The following is a 25521-nucleotide window of genomic DNA, read 5'->3' as shown; positions in this document are numbered from 1 at the left end:
TCTAGTACATCATGGTTGCAGGTTTTTGATCCCCATTCAGGGCACATACAAGCAGCAACCAATGCATGCATTAATAAGTGGAATAACAAGTCTCTCTCTTTCTCTCTCTCTCTCCCCCCCACCATCTCTGTCTTCTCTGTCTCTCCCTCTCTTTCTCTCTCCCTTTATCCCTCTCCCCCTCTCCCTCTTTCTAAAATAAAAAGAAATGGCATCTTGGGTTGGGTAAGGTAAGTGGAGGGAAGGTAAGAAGTAGGCAGCTTAAGATGTATTTTGGAGATGAAATCAGCAAAAGCTGGTGGTGGATTTGAATATAGCCAAAGAGAAAATTGTTCAACAACAACAGCAAAACAGTAGCTCCCAGGTTTTTAAAATGAGCAACTTGGGAGGAGAAGCAGGCTAACGTAAAGGAGACTGGAAATGTAAGTTTTACAAGGTTTGTAATTCCTGTAAAACATGTAATTGAAATGTCAAGGAGCCTGTTAGATATGGATTTTAATCTCCTATAGAGGCTTTAGGTGAATTTTAAAATTTTGAAGTTGTGGATTTGTAAGTTATAGTCATATAAACATTGTTAAAGCTACATGGATTAATGAGGTTATCTAATAAGAATTTCAACTATAATGATAAATTGCATTTTTTGAGTGCCTGGCTTACTATGTGCCAGGCACTTTTCTAAGTATCTTATGTATATCAAATATTTAATTTTTCCAGCAATGTTATGAGAATGGCACAACTATTACCCCCATTTTTACAGATGATGAAACTAAAGTACACAAAAGCCAAGTAACTTGCCCAAAGTCATACAGCTAGTAAACGGAGGGGCTAGGTTTCCAACACAGGCAGTGTGGCTCCAAATGGTGGAGTGAGAAGATTAAGACTGAACTCTGAGAATTGGCAACAATAGGGGAGGAGAAGCTGGAAAAGAGCCTCACAAAAAATTCCAGAGAATAAGAGGTCATCAGGAGAGCGTTGTGTCACAGAAACCAGGAAATGACAAAGGGGAAATAAATCAGTTGTGCCAGAGACTGCTCAAATCACGTAAAATGAGAGCTGAAATGTTTCCTTTGAATTTAACAGTACAGAGGTCATTGGTGACTGGGCCAGAGCAATTCCAGTAGGGAAGAGTGACTTGAATGGAAATCAGATTGCAGTGAGCAAAGTAGTAAATGGGAGGTGAGAAAGTACAGTCTGCAGGTGTAGATCAATTTCAAGGAACCAGGCAACAGAGACTAGAAACATGGACGGTAGCTGAAGAGGGACCAGCAATAAGCCTTTTAACATGGAGAGTAATAAATCATGCTTGAATGTTGCTCAGAGGGATCAGTTGAGCAGGAACACAGGCGGAGTGCTGAAGGTCCTTGGATGGGATCCAGAGCAGATGCAATGGGGATATTAGCCTTTGGGGAGGAGAGGTAAGGAGGATATACCACGGTGTCTGGAGATTTGGTGGTGAAAATAGAGCAGCACCCATTTTTCAATGAATTGTGTGCTCAAGGTTATTACCTGAAAATTAGCTGATAAAGTGAATGTTATGTATAGCAGGCATGCCTAGGGAAATCTTTTTCTTTCTATGCTATTAAAGGCCCATATGAAGTACACAGATAAAAAGCACAGTTGAATATTACTTTTCTAATCTCACTGTACACAAGATACTGGTATTTTCATCCTTTAAACTCATGGGTTTTAAAAACGATACTCAGACCACTCAGTAACCTGCAGGCTCCTTGAGTGGGATCAAGTCTTTTTCTATCTACCTGGTACCCCAAGTTCCTAGGACTAAGCCTGTCACCTACTAGGCCTTCAACCATCTTTGATTTATAAGTGAAAGAGGAAATATCTATTTAGAAATGAAGAATTATATTTAGGTAAAAAATAGTTATAGCTGCTAAAATATATTAAAATTACTCAAACATTCTCCTGTTTTGTGAATAAGAATGCTTAGAAATGTTTTTGAGGTTATTTTATAAAAAACTGTAGCATATTTCTATTTGTTATACTTTAACCACTGTTTCCTATCAGGAACTGGAATAACGGTGTTAAAAAGATGGGTATCTTCTATTTATTTGGCACTTTTATCTTGAAGGAAGATATAACATCTTCAAGGAGCACTCAGTTGACTGTAATATCCAAATTCCTATTTTTTTCAGAAACTCATTTCTTGTGTGGGTTGTTTGGGTTACTTGCTTCCCTCTTTCAACTGCTAACAATTCTGTATCTCTTTCTCTTGCTTAAACCTCTGTAGAGGAAATGCAGGAGCTAGAACTGACAAAATTCAATAAGTCTCTTCATCTGTTGGTAATTCTGATGAAACAGTCACATGAAAAAGGCCAAAATAATGACTAAATGAAGGTAGGAGAAATCTGTGAGAATTACTTATTACCTTATTATAATCTGCTACCACAAACCTTTGGAGAACAAAGAGAGAGTCAATAACTTATGCATCGACTTAAGTATAAAGAATTTTGAAATCCTATCCCTCTTTTTACCTTTCTCTCTCTCTCCCTCAAATATACACACACGCACACACACACTCACACACACAAAATCAGCTATATACACATTAAATGATGTTATTCAAATAACAGTGCTAATGTAATGATTCTTACCATTTGCTATATAACCCGGTACGTACATAGCATGACTCCCTGGAATAGAGTAGCCTAGGGCGCTTATGCTGGGAGAGTGATTGACATGCACTTTCAAGCTATATCTACCATTTACAGCAAAGGAGAAAAAATACCTCGAGTAAATTCCATCATTTTTTATAACATCAGCACCTGTATGTATATATAAAAAAAAAAACACAAAACTCAATGTCACCATGTCATCACAGTTGATTACTAATATCTAATAAAATCATTAAAAAATAAGATTCTCTCCCCTTATTTTTCCCAATTTTATCATATGATGTGATGGTCATAACTATTTTTGATATTCTCAAGTGATTAAAAATATAATGGCTCCATAATTCCTCCCTGTGGTTCCTTAACATATGAAAAAATTATTTTCTAATGGTGAGTGAGTTGTACCTGCTTCAGTGCTAAGAAAGCATTGAAAAAAATCACCTTTAGAAAAGAAATCAACAGAGACAAGAGGGAAGGCGGGGGGCAGGGAAAGGGAAGGGAAGGGGAAAGTCAAGGAACATATAGCAAGTACTCGTGGACAAAACCAAAGGGGAAGAGCTGAGGGAGGGAAGGTGGGAGGGGGCAAGGTAAAGAGGTGGGAGGAAGGCAGAGACAAATGTATTTAAAAAGTAAATAAATTAATTAAAAAAAAAAAGAAAGAAAAAAATCACCTTTAGAGCTCTCCTTCTTATCACTGAAAATAATACTAGTTTCCCACAGAAACCGAGCACATTCTTAAGCTTGTTTATAGTCATAGATCCTTTTAAGATAGAAGTGACCTGTTCCCCGGAAATAAATATACATGCACATATATGTTTTCACATAATTTGAAGGGGTTTATGAATACTGTGAAGCCTTGGTAAGAAAAAAAAGACTCTTCATTAAAATAATCTTTGTAGTTGATTTTAAAAAGTATGAAATCATTTAATTTTTTTATTAGAGCATACATAGAACTGTTGTTCTAGATTAGAAGGGGCTCACTGACTTGGAATTTGGCAGGCTCTGGTTCCACCCATTGTGCCTTGTTCATGAATGGCAGGAAGACCCAGACTCCGGGGCGGCAGGGAGGTGCAGCTTAGCCCAAGCATAGGTTGCCCTCACTGTCCAAGTGCAGCTGGCTTCACTGGGCGCCAGCTTGTCCTGCCCTCCTACCCTACTCCCAGCCCTGACTCTGGCACTGTGTCGTCACTAAAGCGCGTGTTCTAGCCCCTATGGCAGAGGCAGGGTTGCTCCTTAATGTGAGAAAAGTAAGAGTATATTTAATTAAGATAAAAAGTGCTAAGCCACTCATGATCATAGTAGGTTTAGAGATTGCTTTCCTGTACTGGAAAGAAATCAAATCTCGATATTTAGTGATTTAATGATGACTAAGGTCTATCTTTGTTGAGAAACAATGATGGAAAATTTCCCCATGCCGTGGTTTATTCATTAATTTTATTTAGCAGATAAATACCATTTTTAATATAAAAATAAGTATTAGATAATACCTGTGTGCTAAATATTGGGGAGGATCTAAATGTATACATTAATGCCTAAATAATCTTTTTCATTGTTTCTTTCATTAGAGTATAAATTTAGATATCAAATGCAATCATTCTAGGGAATAAATATTAAAGCCTATTGAATCTATTCAAACAATCTTCCCTAAGATAACTTTATCTGTTTTCCTATAGACCAGACTACAGGCTGGGGCAAAGTGGGAACATTCTGCAAAGTGCATTTTTGGACTTTACACAAGAAATGAACAGCTGTGGCTATAGATAAGCAGTCAAGAGTATGGGAGTTCATTTGGATCCATCCCAATAGACAAAACAAGAGGCCTTCTCTGGTATCCTTCTGAAGTAGACTTGAGTTAAAATCCTTTTGTTTCATAAATGTCATACAAAATTGCCATGGCAAGTTACTAATGGGTTTGCCAAAATTAAGACTCTGAAAAATTCTATTTTTGAAACAACAGAGGAAGGAATATGATTTTATTAGTAGATCAGACACTTTGGGCTGCTACCTTAGACTTTGTTGAGGTCTACTGTCATTCTGAGAATTTAGTTTAGAAAAATAACAAAACAGGAAAGATAAAACAACAAAGGGGTTTGTTTTTAGAAGTCAAAAAAGTTAGCCAGAAAGAGCTGAGATGCTGCTGTTTGCTGGCTTGATGCTGTGCTACCTAGGCTGCGTGACGAGGAAGCTCTGAACTCTTTCTCCACGTGCAGAATGAGTGTGTTAAAGTAGGGTTTTGTCTTGTTTTACTTTATTTGCCCAGTGGTAGGAAAGTCTCTATCCCTGTTCTACTAGGTTTGCTGGTTCAGTCTTGCTGTGACCAAAATCACATCTGTAAAAGGCACTGGCTATGCCCTCTTATCCACCCAGATGCTTGTCTAGAGAAAGCCTGGGGTCATCTTGTGGGTCACAATTTCAATTTCCAGTTCTCTTCACAATTGGGTTCGAGGTGGAAAAAAACGGGTTCACTGTCACTGAATGCCCCTTCTTGGGTTTCCATTTGCTATTTTAATTGTTCAATCTGATAATTTCAGTGAATAGTAAATCTAGTGAGCCTTAGCAGAACACGGGCATTTCCTAATAACATAGAACCTGTTCCTGTTTGACCTCAATAAGTGTCGCTGAACAAGTGGAAGCCAAGCTCTAGTGACTTTCTCCCACCACTCTGCTCCCACATGGCCTCTCTGAGGAGCCTCATGGATAATCTCTTTTTCCAAGTTCACATTTGTTTTCCTTGTGCAGATGCGACCTGTAGCTACTTTGTGTATCAGTGTTTCTATGAGAATTTGAGAATCTCTTAAGATTGGATGAGAAAAATAACTGAATTGAAAAAACATTAAAAATAAGCTTCCTATTGATACTGCAGCATCACAACAGCCTTGAGAACATGAAAAATGACATGACATTACTTGTTACCTGCTCCATCATCAAAAAGTTTCAGTGTAACAGGATCTTCAGTCTCTGGCTCAATAGTAGCAGTTACCAAAGCATTGAGAATGGGAAAAAACCCTTTTCTCACATTTGCATAAATCATCATGGGATGGGGAAAATGGGTGTTTTCTTTTTCTACAAAGGCTTCCACAGTAGCAGGAGGCTGGGCTGGGCGGGATGCACCAGAAGTCACTGTCACTTTCAAGGCTTGAAGAGAATGGTGGGTATTGTTCAGTGTGTAAGTCCAGAGCCCAGGCTGCAAAACAAAGGTCTTCTGTTTTGTCGAGTATGAAGATAAGCCCTTAATTTCAAAGCGTAAATCTAAGCTCCTAGGGTTTTTTAATTCTTGTTTTTTTGATGCTGCATTTTCTAAAATACTACAAAAGAATGTCAAGAATAGTAATACTGCTTGAGGGATACCCAAATTCAGTATTTACATGGCACTCACAGTATAACCCACTTGCATTGTTAGGTACCTCTTTAGGGAATTATACCCTGAATTTATTTGTGGGGAAGGACACATCTTGAGCCACATTTTAGAACATGATGATGAGTGTTTCAAAGCTTCAAAGTACTATGCAAATATTAATCTGAGCCCCTTCACCCAAAAGGAGATTCAATGTTTATACTCCTTTTATACAATGAGAAGGTTACAGGATATTAAGGGGGCAATTATGACTTACAAGAATACACTTTTCTAAAGGCAACAGCATCCTACCTTTCCTCCACTTCCCCCAAACCTTCCGTGTACTCAGAAATCTCAAGCAACAAAACCCGCATACACTATTAGGGACAAAGAAAAGGAGCACTTTTTTTAAATTGATCAGGCTTCTACAATGTCTATGTTGAGTAATTTGTAGAAATATTGCTAAATGTCATTCTCTTTTGCCTGTCTAGACTGCCTGGGGAGAAACCTGCAAATTACTGTCTAAAAGAAAAAAGCTAAATTACAATGTGGCAGAAATTTGTTCTTTTGATTTAACTGTGCATAAATACTCCTTTTTTCCTCTTTGCTGCTGCTCCTTAAACCCTGGAAGTAACAGAAGGAACACAATTGAGTAGGAGAAAGAAGAGAGCAAAATAATGGGTTAGGGTGTGACTCAGTGTGGAAAGTAAGATGCCAACACACCTTACCCAGAACTCTTTGTTGGGGTGCATGTGCTTTACCATTTTCTGGTGAAGTCACAATTCAAGCATCAAGATCATTTATCTATCTATCATCATCTATCTATCTATCTATCTATCTCTATTGTAATGATAACATTAGTAACAGACACATGGCAGGAACCTGTACAACAGAAATTCCTCTTTGGGTGTGATGAGTGCTTTGATATAGGGCACCTAATCCAGACGAAGAGTTAGGAAAAAGCAGTGAGAAGTAGATAAAGTGCTCTGGGCCCTTGTGCACAGGTATGTAAAGAACATGATGAGTTTGGAGGAAAGTTAAGTAGGAGCATAAAAGTTAAGTTAAACATACGTTGCTTGGGAGAGGGGTTAAGTCATAAGCTTGGGCAGAAGCCAGAATAAGAGTAACCACATGGATTTTATCCTGAGACCACCAAAAAGTTTTGAATAGGAGGCAACTTTGATCTGATTTATACTTCGGAAGGATCATCGGATAGAAGTGATGAATGGATGGGAAGGATGCTAGCCCAGAGAGCAGAGGCTGTCAAGCTGATCTGGGAGGACCAAGGGCCACCAGTGCTGAGGAGGGACTGCATTCAGTCAGTGGAACGGTGGATCTGTCCAATCCACCGCCCTGCTTAGAACCTTTAGTGGTTTCCCTTTACCTTTAGGATTCAAACTCCTACTCCCTTTACTACCATACGAAGCCCTTGCTGACATGGGTTCTGTTTATCTGTCCAGCCTCATCAATCCCTCCACTTTTCTTCCCCTAAATCTCCACCTAACTTGCTACTCAGTAGTTCATCCATATTGAACTACTTGTTGTCTATGAAGAGCCATATTTTATTCCTCTGAGTCTTTCTGTGTGTTGTTCACTCTGTTCGGCATGTCATTCACACCTTTATCCCCTTTATCCTTCATATTTCCATTTTTGTATTTTCACTTCCAGGTATCATCTTCCTTCCCACGCCTACTTCCCATCCCATCTGCATATCCCTCCTGTATGCTCTGAGTACCTTGTTCTTATCCTTACCATGGCATTTTATTATGAAGCCACTAAAACAGGACTCAGCACATAGTAGGTGCTAAAAAACATAGGTATTGTATGTATTCATAAATTTTAAGCAGAAGATTTTTCTAAGTATATAGGTGAGTATGTCATATGGATTTTGTAAAGAAGTAAACAAAAATTTTATCTTTATTACATAAATACTAATTTCCACTATTAAAGTTTTAAACGTACATTAGTTGTTTCCCTTAAATTTGTAACATTCACAAAATGCCCTCATAAATTTAGAGTAAAACTTCGATATGTCAAAATAAGATTTCCTTTACACAATGCATTTAATTTCATAATTCAACTGAAAGTCATTCACTTGACTAAATGCATCATTACGCACAAGCTCAGGACACCTACCTTCGCAGTTCCTGGAATATGGAGGCGAGCAGTCCTCAAAGCTCGGTTGATGATAAAATTGTGTGCGTAGTACTTTCTTCCATTAGGATCAAACAGTACAATCTCAGGGGGCCCCCTGGTCTGCCATGTGACTAGAAAGGTAGTATCATTGCCCACGCTGTTATCCACAGTCACAGTGTTTTTCAGCTGATGGTGAGGTTTAACATTCTCACCCATACTTTGAAGCTGTTCAAGAGAATATATGTACATGAGAGTGTCTAGTGTATGCATAGTCATTCCATGTTTTTCTTTACTTTTGTGAAAAAGAAAAATGAATTGTCAAAAACTCATTTAATTCTGATGTATTATATTTAGATAAATCATTTTTCATATAGAATACATTGCCAAAGCAAAACATAGTGTATTATATAAGTACAGCAGGTATGAAATATTGTGTTATAGTTAATCCAAGTGTCACTTCAACAGCTTTTAATCATTGTGTATTCACAATGGATACAAGTCTGTAAATAACTTTGAAGAATTATATTTATTAAATAAATATATTTGTAACACTTTGTAAAACTGCTCAGACTTGGAAAGCATTTACAATTTTGTCAGTGGATGACAGCAAAGACAGTGTGGGCTATTTTCTAAAATCAATTTAACAAGTGTTTGTGGACTGCTGACCACTGTGCCACGTTGCATGCTCGGACCGGAACTCTTGTAGGGGTTTAGGTGGAATTTCTGCCCACAGCCTAGCAGTGCTAACGACATAAAAACAAGCAGGGGAGGAGGCCACGTTTGGGAACATAAGGTGAATTTGAATAATGTGAATAATATTGTGCTACTTTTTTAAAACATTTGTTTTTATTTGATATTATTGAAGAGAAATCATAGGGTAGAAAGAGCATTCAGAAAGCCAGTCGTAGTCCAATCTGTAAGGCACTTTGTCATTTATAATTCACCTTTTCTCACTTCTAATCATGGAATTATGGCTATTAGCTTTACTGTGTATATATAATCTTCATGTTAAAAATTTCCTAGGACTAATTTACTGACTTCATTGTTCACATGACGCCATTAACTTGGCAGGTTCATTTACCATCTGTGAGGAAATAGCAAATGAAATTTTGTTCAGTTATGTTCAAAATATCTTCAAACTGCTTACAAGGAAAATTTGACCCTTTTAAAAAATGGCTTGATTAGAGGAAGCTTTTGTGAACAAAATCAAGTAAATTTTGGTCATTAAAGAGATGTTTAGGAATTTTTAGAATTTATGAAATAGCTGGTACTTTTTCTATGCCAGAGGTGCTTCAAAGAAGCTCTTGAATAAGCTAAAGTAAAATGGATTCTGATTTATGGAAAGTTACTATGGAACTAAAACTAAATACACAGTTTCTTATTTTTCTTCTAGGCCTTGTCCCCACCTACCCCAGTTTTGAGCCATGAGCAAGGAGCAAGCGCTGCTTATAGACCTTGAAAAGCTGAAGTAGCAATGAACCAAAAATGACTCCTATGGTTGAGAAGTACAGACATCAGGTAAAAAAGAAGCCTGGCTCTCGCAATGCCAAGAAGCTCATTACATATTCAAATAAGATGTGTGAGACAGTTAATACAATTCACCTACTTTCCTAGCTTCCTTCCCACCACACCCTCAACTCCAACTGTAAGCACAACATTAAGGAAATTCTGACCTGAATACGTTGTTGCAAAATGTCTCCAGTTCCAGAGGAAATTCTACCGAAAGCATCAATCATGCTATTGGAGTTTGATATATCTGGAACAAAGAACTTCAAACCTCCTGAAATACATGATTTGGATGTTAACTATTAAGATGTATAAAAGAAAACAAAAGTAAAAGTTGGGCCTTTTTCAACAAACTTTCTTTGCATAGAAGGGTTACTTTGGGAGAAATAGGAGCTGAGTCTGGTTTGCTCTGCAGGGCACCCTCACAGCCGCGCAGCGGGCTGCTCCGAGGGGCAGCTTTGTCTCTTCTTATTCACAGCTGTAATGTTAGGGTCTAGAACTCTATTCCACATACATAAAACTCAATAAATATATATTTACTTGTCTTGTAATGAATATAATTCCTGGATAATCTAGGTTAATTGAGATCTACATTGCTATATATTTCTATTTACATTCTGAAACCATTATTTTAAAAAATAATTTCATAAAACCTAATTTACAGTTTTCAAGTCAGCACACCCATTTTTATTGAATATAAAGAATATAATATTATTCTGTGCCTCATTTAGAACAAAAAAATATGTAGCTTACAATACTGTATGTGTCCTTGTCATAGAAGTTAAGTCATTTAAACTTAAATATATTTTTTAGCTTCATGATTAACAGTTTAACAAAAAAGTTATTAAAAAATAATACTTTCATTGGATGTATATAACTTTTATCCCTTAAGTAAAATGTAAAAAAATCAGCAATATTTAGGCAAATTATAGCAATGATTTTTTATGTTCTTCTTTCTTAAGAAAACAGTTTATTTTTTTCAACTTAGCCACATGTTCTGTTGACATAATCTGGTTTCACAGCTGTGCTTTGAATATTCCAACTGAAAAGAAATGCTCTAAAATATAAGTTTTTAGAAATGTATTTACCTGTAAGACGTGCTAATTCCTCCAGGTTTTTGTCAGCAGATGAACCCAGGGCAATGGTGTGGATGGTTGAACCACTGCTGAGCACAGTGAGTAAGCAATTGCTGATATTCTCATCCTTTCCACTAGTTGCTAATATCATCACAGAGCCATAGGCTTTTCCATTCAGTTTCTCAGCCACCTGCACATGGAGTATCGGTCATTCAGAAGGAAACATAATTCAAATTGTCTTATTGAGCAGAAGAATTCACTCTTAAATTCCCCGCCAGTGAGGCACGTGCCTCTTTGAGGGCCTCTGTAGCGCCCCGCACTACCCTTCCACCTCCATTCTGTCTCCACCCCACCCCACGACAGCACTTGTCATCCTACATGCCATTGCCTGTTCGCCTGTGGACAGGGACTCCTTCCTTTCCAGTCACCATGATATGCCACTAGTTTAGAGTAGATCCTTCATGGAAGACATGCGGGAGCATTACTGTGCGCGAGCTGGCCTCCGCAATCCAGTGAATGGCCGACAAGGGCCCTAGAACAGTGGTTCTCAACTATGGCTACACTTTAGAATCAGATGGGGAACTCGAAATCTTTTGGTGGCCAGGCCATGCTCCTGATCAATTAACAGGCTCTCTGGGGAAGAGGCCTTGCCATCAGACTTTTTTAATTTCCAGGCGATTTCAGTGGGCAGCCAGGGTTGAGCAACACTCGCCTATAGGCAGCAACAATGGCATTTGATGTTTCGCTTGCTACTAGATATTTGACTGATGGCTGCATCCGAGATACTGAATCCAAACTTATGTTACTTTAGATGAAGTCTATCATTCCTAAAATATGCCTCTGGCCTTGAGTCTCATATGCTTGAGGTCTGCTATGAATATAGGCAGGAACCAGACATGCTGATTTTGACTGGAAAACCCAAGAGGAACAATTGGCCACAGCTGGAATAGTTCCAGAATTGATAGGGACAGTTTCAGGAGGGGTCCAGACAATACTAAAGTCTCTCAGCCTGGGCCATTGTTTTCATTTATTTACTCATTCCTTCAATAAGCAACTCTTACACGTCAAGTACTTTGTTAAGCACAGGGGATACAATAGTGAACAAGATATGGTTCCTGACCTTAAAGATAATTCATCTTTACTGTCCTATAGTTGAGGCTGTTTAGGGCCACAATATAATGGATGGCCCTAATTCAGAAGCAATTCAGGTTAAAAGTGAGGAAAAGGAAAGTGATAGTGATCCAAAGCTTGAGGTACTGTACCTCAAATCCCCTCTTAAGCCCTGAGCAGAAGCTGGTTTCTGCTTCAGCTGAGACAGTGGCAGGCAGATATGAAACCAGCAGCTTTCGGTCATCATCATTGTTAATCTGGTGTAGCTGGGCTCTGATCTCTCCTTTGCTGTTGAAACTGACAATGCCCACAAAGGTATGAATTTCAACAATCTGCATCAAGTAAAATTCTGCTGCTTGTTGCAGGCGAAGGAGTCTGTCAGCCTACGTCCCAAAAAGGAAAAAAGGTAACAATGTATGGGTGGTAGACAAAAATGTGACTAAGTAAACTAATAAGTAAATATCGCTGCTAATTCTGTAGGATTTTGATTTGTAATTTTTTAAGTTGTAAAGAGTGACACAATGCTAGAATATTGTTTGATTCACTGCAGACTGAAAAATGAATGTTTTTCTGGGAGTGGTTTGGAATTCTGTCCCCAACAAGCTGTTCATAATGACCATTCTCCAAGAACACATATCCTCATTATTTCTTTCCAACTCAAAACTCAAATATCTATAGCACCATTTAATACTAGATTTGTAGCTTCTTCTTTTAAAATTCAGTCTGGTTAAGAGGAGATATTGCAAAGAGAATTATGGTGGAGAGTAGCAGTCAGAAGAATCTATCCCGGCACTACCCTCTGTTATAATGGTCCTCTTAGGCTGGGTACTTCATCTGTAAAGTGGGGATAATAATATATTTCTTACTTACTAAAAAAGAATTGCTGTGTGGATCAGCTGAGATATATGTATGATAGTACAGTTACATGAACTAGTAACCAAGTATAAAGTAATAGTGACCCGTCTGGGGCAGGTGATGCTACTGATTGATTCGCTGGAGCCACTTGTATAGATCGTTATGGAGCAGCAAGCTGAGCTTCAGTGAAACCACGCGTTCAGCGATAACTGTGGTTTCCACCTAATACCCAGACATCTCTTTTACCACCTGTACCTGCATTTCACACTGCTTAGGAAATGTCACCCATTTAATGTCCCACAGGTAGCTCAAACTCTGTGTACTTGGACTTCATTGCCTCCTTTCCCAACTACTATTTCTCTTACAACATTGACAGGTAGAGTGAGTAAAACAAAGACTTTGAATCTTGCCTTTAATTTTGGCTAATTATGTGACCAGAGAGAAATTACTTATCTTTTTTAGCTTTAGTTTTCTGCAAAATGGATACCTAGTAAGCACTTAATAGGTAGTAGCTATGGTTCACATTGGGTCATCAAGCCATCATTCTCAGCTATGGTCTCTACTCCCAAACAGTAAAGCCAGAAACCCGGAACTCTCATTACTCCTTGTTACCAGCCCCCAGGTTCTGTCAACTCAATGTCTTCAGTTTCTCCCAACTTCATACCATACCTCCCTCTTATCTGCCACTTCCTTAGAGCCACCCCATGTTATAGCCATACCAATTGATGTACTTTCCCTGAGCAAATCCTTCTAATTTTCCCTCTCAGTCACTGCACATACTCTTCCCCACCCTGGAATGTCCTCCTTTTACTTCTCTCACCTCACTTAACCTAGCGGGCGCTTTCTCATCCTTCAACGTTCAACTCCATGTTCATTCTCTTAGTGAAGTCTTCCTCAACCACTTTCTTCTACAGAATTAGATGCTGCCTCACAACTCTGTGGACCTTTGTCACACCCAATTGTACTTATTCACACATGTGTGTCATGTCTCCCTCAATAGGCTGTATTTCAAATCAAAGGCCCTATTCTGTCATTTCTATATCCCTTAAGCCAGCACCTGACAAGTAAATGAGTGGCTGCGATGGTTCAATGACAGTATTGTCCAGAAAAATCCGGAGGGAAGCTGGCTTTGCCGTGAGTGTGTTACTTCAGACTTATTTCTCTTTGCTTCTTTCAGGTTCTCTCTCAAGTGCAACAATCTTCCCCTTTCACTAAATCCATGCTTGCTCAACAAAGGCAGATAGCTGGTATAAATTACCCTGAGCCCATACTTGAGAAGATTGTGCCCTAGTCAACTACAGGTACTATAAAATTACCCAGAAGCTGAATGTATTAGTGGTGTTCCTAATATTTCAGAGATGTGCCAAAAATGGCAAATTTTCCAGAACTACTCATTCAGACAATAAAAGAGAATAAACTCTCTCTTAAGACAAGTACTATAATAAAATAATAGCTACCACTTATGAACCAAAAACTTCATGTTCATTATCTCATTTATTTCCCCTAAATGACCCTATGAAGTAGACAGTGGTGTGTTGGTAAGTGTTTAAAAACTTGCTTTGTGGTGTGTTTGTGTGTGGGAGGGGCAGGAGGGTGGATGGAGGGGGAGGGGGGAGAGAGAGGAAAGTTCTGATTCATTTCAGCTGACAGTTTCTGTGGAGTAAATACTCCCATCCAGGCTAATTTCAAGCTGTCAATGTCATGGTACTGGATGCACAGTTGGGAAGAGGTATATAGCAGACCCAAAGAGATATGAGACCATGAATAACCTCAAGAGCATAGATCCGGAATCAACGAACATTTTCTCTAAAAAGGTAGATAGTAAATGTTTTAGGCTTGGTGGGCCATATGTTCTCTGTTGCTACTACTCAGCTCTGCTTTTTTAGCCTTAAAGTGGCCACAGATAATATGTAAGCCAATGAGCATTGTTGTGTTCCAACAAAATGTATTATGGACACTGAAAGTTGAATTTTCATATAATTTTCACACGTAAAGAAATATTACTTTCTTGATTTTTTTCCTAAACCATTTCAAAAGTAAACTCATTCTGAGCTTGTGGGCTAGGAAAAAATAGGTATAGGACCAAACTTGGCCCATTGGGCTGTAATTTACTGACGCAGGAAATAGTAAAAAATAGTAGAAAAGCAATTAGGAAATGGTGAGTTTTGAGGATTTTAAATTATTTTAACACATTTATTTAATTATAAGTCTAAATAATTCAATAATAGCCATGTTTAACAATTGGATTGCAGATTTCCTAAAAATCTAGCAATTGACTCCTGTGAGCATGTATGAGCTGGTTCTGTCACAACGCTGAAAGTGGGTATGAATACAGATCCCTGTGTTATAGATGAGGAAACGGAGCTTTAGAGAAGTTACTTTGCTCTTGAGTACACAAACAGTAAGAAAAGAAGCCAGGACTGAAAGCGTATCTGCTTGGTTTCAGAGATTAAGACTTTAACCACTGTCGGAAAGTTTTGGAGCTTTGGAGAGTGGGGCTTCTGGAAGTTTTCTAGATTGTCAAATAACTGACACATGGTTTTCTGTCCACAGTGACACGGACAATATACAGATAATTGATATGCACATTTGCAGCAAATTCGGTCTTTTGTGTCTGCCAGGGATCTTTACTCGTGAGTGGAATGTGGCCAGAGAGATTTTATTACATATGAGTTTTGGAATAGGGTCTTGGTTGGAAAATGTTGCAATTAGTAATAAAAGTGAAGATTAGGAATAACCTGTGTTTCCCATTTATCTGCATTATCTCAGTTTCTGGGCCACATTCTGAATTTGTTCCTCTTATCCCTAAGAGAAGATGCTGTTTATGACTATTAAGAAACTTTGGCCTCTCCCTCATCTGCTCTTAGTCTCTGAAAATAAAAATAATTAAAAACTGATAGAAAAAATGATGAATATTTTACAACCATTGTGGTTTAAAATGTTACCTCTGCCATCTTGCTGGACACATCCAGCACTAAACAGACCACTTTATCCCCAGCCTGTACAAGGAAGAACGTGGGGGGAGGCGGAAGCTCAGTCCCATTCATGGGAAAGCTGTGAGTAAAGTCACTGGAGTCTGCAACTACATCCCACGTACTTCTGAGGCTGCACATTTGGTTCTGTAGGTTTGGAGCTTCTTGGTTGTGGGTGCTTGCATTGCAGAATTCAACCACCTGGAAAAAGAACAAAGCTTATTAGATAATAGAGGCTCTCTGGCATGCAAGACTTATGGTTCTTGCTCAAGCAACTGAAGGTAAAAGGAAAGGTGAGCTGAAATATTGGAAATAAAGAGTGCCACAGCAATGTCCTCCTTTCCTTCAAGAGTGACATCAAATTTACACCTTTGGCACCCTTTGCTTGAAACAGTGGCACCCTTGTGGTACCAAGGTCAAGATCTGTTAAAGTATATTTGCACTTGGATAACAGAGAGCAGACTATGTATGCACATCTTAATCTTAACAAAACAAAACAACCTCCCACTTTCCTTAGCATGATATCGTGTTAAAGAAAACACCCTAGGAGATGTTATCTTGGTCAGCTTATATCTTGAATGACCACTGCACCTTTATTAATCAGTTAACATATATTGATCTAGTTCAAATATTAGTCTCTTCAAGAACCAGGTAAGGAGAAAACCAACTTAAATCTACTTCCTGATCTTTTTCCTTATATGGAAATATAGACAAAATTCATTTAATAATATTAAACCTCTGTCAACACCCCTTTTAATATTATGGTTTGTATTTTAAAGCAATGTGTTACCGTCTATTCCCATGGCTATATTCCTACAAAGAATGGATATTCCTGTTAACAGTACCAGGTGCTTAGAGCTAGAAAAATCTCCTAGTCCCATCTCTAATTTCATGGAGGAGAAAACTGAAGCTTCAAAGGTTAATAATTGCTTAGGGACACAGTTCTTTTAGTAGGGTGTGAAAACAGGAGTAGAACCAGGTTTATTCATTACTTGTTTTTAACTCCTTTATGTTTAATGACTATGGTTAGGATATTGTAAAGCTTATCTGACTGGGAATTAATACGTAGGTTTTTCAAAGGATCATAAGGACAGTACCTAATCACAATCAATGAGGATGAACTACATGTTGGGTTAGTGCCAGGAATTAAGGTTATAAATTAAAAACATAATGGCTCAGACTAGAAATAAGAAATATCACTTCAAATTGATGGAATGACTCCTACTCTTGACTGAAACTAGACTGAAGAAAAAAGTTATCTAAAAAAAGAATGTGTCAGTCCAAGGGGCATTGGTCAGCTGTGGGAACGGACACCTTCACAGAAGCATGTGTCCACAGGGCTTTAAGCACCACAGAGCAGAGGTGACTCACAGACCTGACCTTCAGGTTTGTGTGAAGATGAATAGATACATCTGGTCATGAAGGCTAGTGCCACTAAGCCTCTGTGTCATCTAACCCTTGCCTTTCTGATTGCATGCTCTCAGAGCAGGCTTCTTGTAAGAACTTGACTCTTCCATGCTGCTTCCTTTAGAGACAAAATGAACTGACTTAAGGAGGCAAGTATTGGATCCCCATGGCAGAGTCCTCTTCATAATTAATAATTTCTAAAATGGCATTCCAGATTTATATACTAGCCTCTTGCCAATTAGTGTGGAATGATGACAAGGTTGAGTTTCTGAACCTGCATATGTAAGGATTGGTTTATTTCCCTTAGTAGCACCTGACTTTTCTTCTTAAGTTCTAGACTATGCAGAACAAGGGAAAGCAAATTGGAAAGTGCAATTAAAATAGGAATGAATTGCTACCTCAAATGAAAGAAACAGTCATGTGTTATATCATTCATTAACCCAGTATACTTTCCTATGAAAAAATACAAGAACACTACCATATGGGCAATTTATTTTGAGATTTATAGGGCTCTTGTTGTTAAATCACCTTCCCAGGAAAGGAAATAATCATGTTTCCTAAGGAATCTACTTTTGGTCATCGTCTTTGGTGCCTTAGTTATTTTTTAATCTGTAAAATAAAAACTAGATGAACTTCAAGGTCCCCCAAGCTCTAAAACATAGTGAATCTTTTGTGTTTTTTTAAATACTTAAAACAAATCAGTCTATCTTAGGAAGAGATGGAATCTTGAAAGAGTTCTTCATTCCAAGGCCATACTCACAGAAGATAAACTTTGCATGAACATTATTGATGTTGCTGAGTTTTGAGTTCTATTGTATATAAACATGCATCCTTCTTGGAAGAGCTTACTAATAATACAGTTTTCTTGGGGACAAGGGCCTTTTTCACACACAAACATGCCTGTGATGTCAGAAGAACACCTAAAAATAGAAAGAAAAATTAGATCTATTTTAAAAATACTTGTGTTTTTTCTCTATTATCTCATATGATAATCAGTTGCAAAGATTGCAGGTTGCTAGAAACATAAAACATTTTAAAAACTATTAATCATCAATTTATAAATGGACTCCATTTTAAAGTTTTTTTCTTGATGAGAGGCTCTGTATTGCTAAGAGCTTTACCAACTAAACACAGTCAAAGCAAAAGTTACTGTGAGGTCAACATGACCTTTTGGACATACAAGGAAGAGCGTGAGAAGCAGTATCCTAAGTCAGGGCTCCTTTGAGCTCATTGCCATTGGACATCAGAGGAAGAAGCAGATGGACACATGATAATGTTATTTAAAAGGATTCCTTTCTAAATAGGTAATCTCAAGTTGTTGAGGGGAGCAAAAAATATGCAACTTTTAGGAGAGGAATCAGTTAATATCTACCGAAATTACAAGCAAGAATACCCTTTGACTCCATAATTCTTGGAAGTTATTTAAAAGATATACAGACATGCCTGCATACATGAGAAATGGCATATATATCTTCTATAGTCCTATTAGTGGTAAAAGATTGGGAATGATCCACTTGTACAACAATAGGGGAGGGATTGAAAAATTATGTTACATCCACACAATGAGACACTATATACAAGTATTTTAAAAAGAGTGAGGAAAAATAGCCCTATGGCTCACTGGACTGAGTGCTGGCCTGCGAACCAAAGGGTCATCTGTTGGATTCCCTGTGTAGGGCACATGCCTGGGTTGCAGGCCAGGTCCCCAGCAGGGGGTGCTTGAGAAGCAACCACACATTGATGTTTCTCTTCCTCCCTTTCTCCCACCCTTTCCCTTTCTAAAAATAAATAAATAAAACCTTTTTAAAAAATAAAGAGTGAGGAAAAATACACATTTTAAAAACTTGCCTACAGAAATTCTGAAAAAAGAAAGAAGAAACTAATAAAAATGGCTAATGAGAGGGAATGAGAGGGTACAACGTAAAGAGAGTGGTGGGAACAAGATACCTAAGAATAACTTCTTGATATTTGAATAACATGAGCACTACACTACAAAGCTGAACACTGTCAATGAAGTTTTGCTGCCATTTTAAACTTAATTTTAGAGTAAAAAAATAAACTGAAGTTTTAGTATGAGAAAGTTACTAACCTTGTTACTTTAATTTGATTTTGCCCGTTGATGTAGAAAGGTTTCTCATTGTTATATTCATCAAACACACCCCAACGGAGATGCGCCCATTCGTGGACAAACACTCTGCCTGTGGAACAGAGAGCTTTTATTTTGAATTCCTAAACTCTCAGCGATGGCCCTTGCTAATCAGTGAAGGTGTAACATTACTTGACTACACGTGCTCATTCTGAAGGGTTGAAGTACGATTCTCTCCTCCGCCTTTCCTCTTCCTCACCCCATTTTCATGACCTTCTATGTTACCCCCATCATCATAAAAGAGAGTGAAAGAATATTTAGTCCCATAAATGCAAACCAGTGATTTACTTTTTGCACATCTATTTAAAATTAGCGAGGAGTCCCACATCCTCTCATTTTCTCAGTGAAACTGCCTAACAGTCTTCTATTTATTTGTTTCACATAGCGTATAATGTCAAGATTTGGGGAAAAAGAGAGAAACACATTTAAGTGCAATGAACTGAATATTAATGTATCTGTAAAATTCAGATGTTGAAATCCTAAGCCCCCATGTGATGGTATTAGGAGGTGGGGCTTTTAGGGGTGATTAGGTCATGAGATTTGTGATTAGTGACTTTATAAAAGAAACTCCAGAGAGCTCCTTTCCTCTTTCTTCCAGGTGAGGACACAATGAGAAGATGGCTGTTTAGGTACCAGGAAGTAGGCCTAACTGGCCGCCAGATCTGCCAGTGCCACAGTCTCCAGAACTGTGGGAAATAAATTTCTGCTGTTTATAAGCCACCCTGTTTATGATATTTGGTTATAGGAGCCCAGACAAACTAAGATAATAAGGAAGTAAAAATTTCTTATTCTTCAGTCTGAATTATCTGAGCATTTTTTTTTTTTTTTGGTAAGTGACTCTACTATCCAGAACAGTGATTGAAACCTTGGGGCCAGGGAGGGAGGAAGGAGCAAAAAAAATCATAGAACTTCCTCTCTAGCTTGGATGGTCCTTTCTTTTTTATTTTATCCTAATTCTTCACACTTATATTTATCTCCAACTCTTCGCTCATGGAAATCCTCACCCTTGGGATCAAATCCTTTGTAACTTTTTCTCTACCTTTCTAGATATTGCATATCCTTCAATGTTCAGATCAAAACTGACTTCTTCCTCCTTGATGCTTTCCAGATTAACTCCCCTTCTAAAGTGAGCTTTTTTTCTGACTTTTTTTAAAGTTATAAAAATCCAGGAAGTGTTTGCTAAGTTGACTCAGGCTGTGGCATTTTGTACAATTGTTGGACAAAAGAAGGGAGGGGACAGCCTAAACTGAAAATGTTTAGGAAGAGTTTATTCCTACTCATTGGAATTTAGGAGTGCTGATGAAGTTATATGGTCTTTTCTAAGTATTATTTATTGATTTTAGAGGGAGAGAGTAAGGGAAAGAGAAAGAGAGAGAGAGAACCATCGATATGTTATTCCACCATCCATGCATTCACTGGTTGTCTTCTATATGTGTCCTGGCGGGGGATCAAACTGACCGCCTTGGTGTATTGGGACGATGCTCTAACCAGCTGAGCTAGCTGTCCAGAGCCTGATGAAGTTATATGTTTATGCAGAGATTATCAGCAACTTACAGTTATGAGGAAAAACTCTTGAAAAGTTTTAAGTGTCTTATAAAGTGTATTTTATAGAGTGTATTGCTCCAATCTCTGCTAGCTATAAAGAAGATAACAGAATCTATTTACATTTCATTGGGGATATTCATGAAAATGTCATTTGGAGACACTACTGTATGTTATAAATCAAAAACAAAAAATTAAGAATGAGATGGTTAGTCCTTGACCTGCGGATTTCTCTTGCTATAGTTTCTCACTCAAATCTTGTCTACTAAATGCCAGTTTCCAAACCTAAGACCCCAACTACTCTCCTAAACTCCAGCCATCCGTGTTCAACCACAGGCTGAGCTTTTCCACCAACATAGTTCACTGCTCCTCACAATCAATTTACCTCAACCTGTACTTGTTGTGGGTTTCCCCTTTAAATCGGTTCCCTCTGTTTCTGCCAAAAACTCGGTCTTTCTTAATGCTGCCCGCACACATCCCCCTTGTCCCACATACTGTAGCAGTTCAGACCTCTGTTTCTCTTTTCCCCTTCTGGAATATCTCTCCTCACTTAGATTAGAGTTCTTAGGATTAAACAAGATAACATGAAAAGTAAACAGCATGGCACCTGGAACATAGAAAATTGCAGTTTCTCTCTCATCGATCTGAGGAAGCCAGGTTATCTATACAGCCTGGTTCATTATCTTAAAACCCTGTTTTAATGGTGGCATTCCTGCGCTTATACGCCTTCAATGGTGACTTGCTCACTTGGGCATTTGAAGCTCTCCATCGCTTACCCCTGTGTATATTTCAGCATTTTCTCCCGCTGCTTCACCAGCCACCATCACTCTGCCCCATTAATAGGGTCTACTGCTCATATCTCTCAAATAAGCTCTGAATTCTTCTGTTGGTATAAATTTACTTATATTATTTCCACTGTTTTTTCCCTTTTTCCCTTTTATCAAAATGCTATTCAACCTTGAAGCTCCCCTGTTTAATGAGGCCATTTCTGACCATCCTTAGCTCAAAATGTTTTCTCCTTTCACTAAATACTTATGGTACTCACTGCCTGGGCTATTGATTTGGTGCTTAACTCTCTCTGGCTCACTTTGTTCCACATCTTTTCCTGAGCATGTGGCCTATCATTCCATCCATATGGTAAGTCTTTGGCAAATTTCAGGTTCTCTGAGTCCTTTCTGCACTAAGCACAGAATATTTTAAACAGTACTGGCAAATGTCTATTTTTTGATTGGTCACACTTACCTCGTGATCCATAGCCAGCTGTTAAGTCATCATTCAGTAGAAAGTCAGGTGTGAAGTAAATGTACTTTCCCTCTTTTCCACACCCTCTATATTGCAGGGTATATGGATCCCCTCCACGGGTCCCATACCAGTCAGTCACTATAACATTCGCCTAAATTAAAAGAGATGCCTTGTAATACTCTGTATGTCAACTGTTATGGTGATGATATCAACATGTACATGTTAAACTACTTTGAACTGTATACTTAAGATCTGTATATTTTACTGTATAAATTTTATGCACATTTAAAAACAAATTTTTTTTAAAAAGAAATGCCTGGTAGATGGATTTCAAAATGCATTCACAAGTAAATATCAAAAATATCATTTGGCACTTTAAATTTTTAAAAGATCTATATTTTAAAAGTTTAGCAAATTTCCACAAAGCTTCACTCCTTCCAGTGGACCTCCTGATTCCCAGATTAAAAATTTCTCAAATTTCATGGAGTTACACCACTTTCAGACAGGGGTACAAGGTGGCGGCCCAGGAAAATGCCGAGCTCACCTCCTCCCAGGGACATGCATGCACAAAATCTATAGCTACATATGGATCGTGTCCCTCTAAGAAGATCTGCAAACTAGATAAACTGTTCCTCCATGGAAAAAAAAAAAAAGATAAAAGGACACATTGTGACGGATAGGAGAGGCAGAGACAAGCCCTTGCCCCCCAAACCGCACCTCCAACGCAGTGACACAGGATGAGGAGGGATCTCACGGGCTGGCGCTTCTCCTGGAGGAGAAGAGCTTCACATTGAACACCCCAGCCCTTGGGATCTGCACGGGAGAGACAAGCCCCCAACCTGTCTGGCTTATAAAACCATTGGGGCTGATGTCCAAGGGGCCCAAAGGGCCTAGAGGGAACTGAGATTCTTCTGTTAAAGGGCTCCTAGGAATTCTCATTTGCTTGGGGAAACAGCACAAAAGCAGAAGTTTGAAAAGCAGTTAGACTATATGTAAAGGGGATTCCTTACTAATCTTAAAAAAAACAAACAAACAAAAAAAAACATCTGCTGGCGGAGCAGAGGATAGCTGAAGCTGCCTCCAGACAGAGGCACTGGCAGATGCCTGGTGTGCGCTCCCCGCCTGCCCGGCTCCCACAGGTGAGTGACGCTGAGCCAGGATGCTGCACCCTCCCACTGCGTTGCTGGCACAGGCCGGGTGAGCGGTGGCCGCACTGTCCCACTGCCTCGCTGCAACGCTTTCTGCCTTCCTTCCTTATTGCCATGCTCCTCGAAAACGGTCCTAGACTTGGGGTAATGTGGAATTTTGCTGATTTTCCCTCTGGCAGGAGAAGACAATCATGTTTTTATATGCATGGGTGGCTTATGCTTCTGTCTGGACGTGTGTGTTTACTGCCCTGACAGGATGGGAAATAAAAATAGTCATAATTGGAATTGTTCCCTTTATAGCTCATACTCAGTACATAAAACTAGTTTTTGGTCTTTAATCAGAAATTTCAGGAAAGACAATCCTGTAATGTATAAAGTACAAAGATCTTCTAGAGGCTACCTGGGCAATGACATTTATTATTTTAGTACATAATTTGTACTTCTTTATTATATTTCTCTATATTTTGTGAATAACAGCCTTCCCAATAATATTATTTGCATGTTAATATCAGTGATTTGTTTTTGCTTAAGTTCTCACTTTTAAAGTTTGAACATAGTATATTTTGGTTGTTTTTTCCCCTTAAGCTCGTTTGATGAAACTCTGAATCCTCACCTTTTCATATGATTCTTGTTTTACTTTGCTGTAATTATTAGCTTTCCATGTGGCAGGTATTAAAATCGTTATATTTCTGAAAAACACTCTTCTCTTAGTAGCACTGAACAGGTAAAATGAAGCTTCAGTTATCATTTCCTATAACCGAATAAAAGAAAAGCTTATTTTATCATTGTAAATCCTGTATGTTTGGGTTTTCTGGTTACACTTGAATAAAGTAGTAATAAAAAATAATTAAAGTATTTTGAAGGAACCCATTTCTTTTAGACATAGCATTTGAATTTGAGAAAACTTAGGAACAAAATAATGGTTATTATTTTGGAACCCATTTCTTTTAGACACAGCATTAGAATTTGAGAAAATATTGGAACAAAATAACGGTTAAATGGTTATTTGGAAGAGGTTTTAGGACACTAATTATGTGTCTGGGCTTGCTTATATAATTTTTCCAATTTTGTAAAAGGCTTTTACCAGACAAATCGTTTTCATGCTGTACCTGTGGGCATGTTCAAAACCACACCTTATAATGCTACCAATTTCACAAAAGCATTTCCAAAAGGAGGCTCTTAAGTAATAGATCTATGATCCTTCCTTACTATCAGGTGAAAATAGTCAATCAGAGAACATTCAGGTAAAAAGAAAGACTCACTATTTCTGTCTGAGATTTCTCACCCTCAGGATGGAATCCAACAACATGATTTTCATAAGCACAATCATGCTTATTCATCAGTCAAACACCTGGTCTTTGTTGCCACAATGCTTTATTTTTTTAAGTTGCTAACCCCCAAAATAGTCATGTAGGAAAACAAAACCACTAACATTAGTAGTAATCAACAGCAAAAAATAAAAAGAGGACTAGATCAACAGTCTGTGAACTGAGACTACACAGAATTAGGTGAACACACTGGCTTGCCCATAATTATAATTTTTGGTGCAATTTTTAGGCAACACTGCTCTCTTTACTGCTCAAATTACAAATCAGACAGGCTTGAAATAATGGAATAATAATTTTGACTTCGTATTTCCCACTCACCTTAATATTTGGGATGAGGTTCTGATCCTCAGCTACCTGGGGATTGATTGCAACAAGTAATCCATCATACCCATTGTCTCGAAGCTGCACTTCGGCTCCCACGAATAGGAGTTCTGGACTGAGGGCCACCAGGAGGGTCACAATCTTCAGGCTGCAGACAGTACCAGCATTGTCCCTGTGGGTCATGTTGTAGAGGAGACTCTGGTTTACTCACACTGGTCCTCCTAGGTCCATTGTACCAGGTTGTCAAGGAGAAGCAGATAGTTAATTCTTGAACTTGGAAGGTCCTAGGACTTATGATGAAGGAGGTGCCTTCTTTGCAAAATCAGGGGTGGATCTATCTGAGACCTGCCTTTACAAGTCCTTTTTCTCTAGGCAATGCCACACATGCCTGTTCTGTGGCAGAGCTTTCTCCTGAATCATGGTTGAGCAATGAATCTTCCACCTCATTCTCATTTTATATTTCTTGAAAGGATGAGGAAAATAAGACAAATGAAGCTTGAAAGAGGGAGGCCTGGGTGGCTGGGCTGGAAACCAGAGAATCTGGAGTGTTCAACCTACTTTCAGGAGAAACATAGAAATCTATGGTGATTTTTCTCTCCTTATCCTTGACAGCATTATCCATCAGTCAGCTCAACTCCTTCCCTACTGCACTCAAGTCATATTTTGTTTGTTGTAAGATTCCCTAGTCTGGTTATTTTGAGTATTTCAAAATCCATCCTGCAGCCCTGTCCCTAGGGCCCTTGGGTCAGATAGTCTGGGCAGGCTCTTAGCTAA

General features: G+C 38.5%; 1 protein-coding gene across 1 annotated transcript in view; it reads right to left on the bottom strand.

The window, feature by feature from the left end:
- The window catches only part of CLCA2 (chloride channel accessory 2), a 59272-nt gene extending 34191 nt beyond the window's left edge, over positions 1-25081 (bottom strand). The window contains 12 exon segments of the mRNA XM_054566851.1: positions 2607-2777; positions 5538-5808; positions 8095-8319; positions 9768-9874; positions 10689-10866; positions 11939-12169; positions 15587-15814; positions 17781-17940; positions 19110-19218; positions 21951-22101; positions 23712-23849; positions 24745-25081. Coding sequence (XP_054422826.1) covers positions 2607-2777; positions 5538-5808; positions 8095-8319; positions 9768-9874; positions 10689-10866; positions 11939-12169; positions 15587-15814; positions 17781-17940; positions 19110-19218; positions 21951-22101; positions 23712-23849; positions 24745-24930 — 2155 coding nt within the window. The 5' untranslated portion in view covers positions 24931-25081.
- Positions 25082-25521: the final 440 nt, after the last annotated feature.

Source organism: Pteronotus mesoamericanus, unplaced genomic scaffold (genome assembly GCF_021234165.1).
Source record: "Pteronotus mesoamericanus isolate MK-2021 breed Mesoamerican mustached bat unplaced genomic scaffold, CSHL_Meso_final contig_181, whole genome shotgun sequence".
NCBI classification, from domain to species: domain Eukaryota; kingdom Metazoa; phylum Chordata; class Mammalia; order Chiroptera; family Mormoopidae; genus Pteronotus; species Pteronotus mesoamericanus.
Note: the sequence above shows the minus strand (reverse complement) of the source record. Positions and strands in the feature narration are given on the sequence as shown.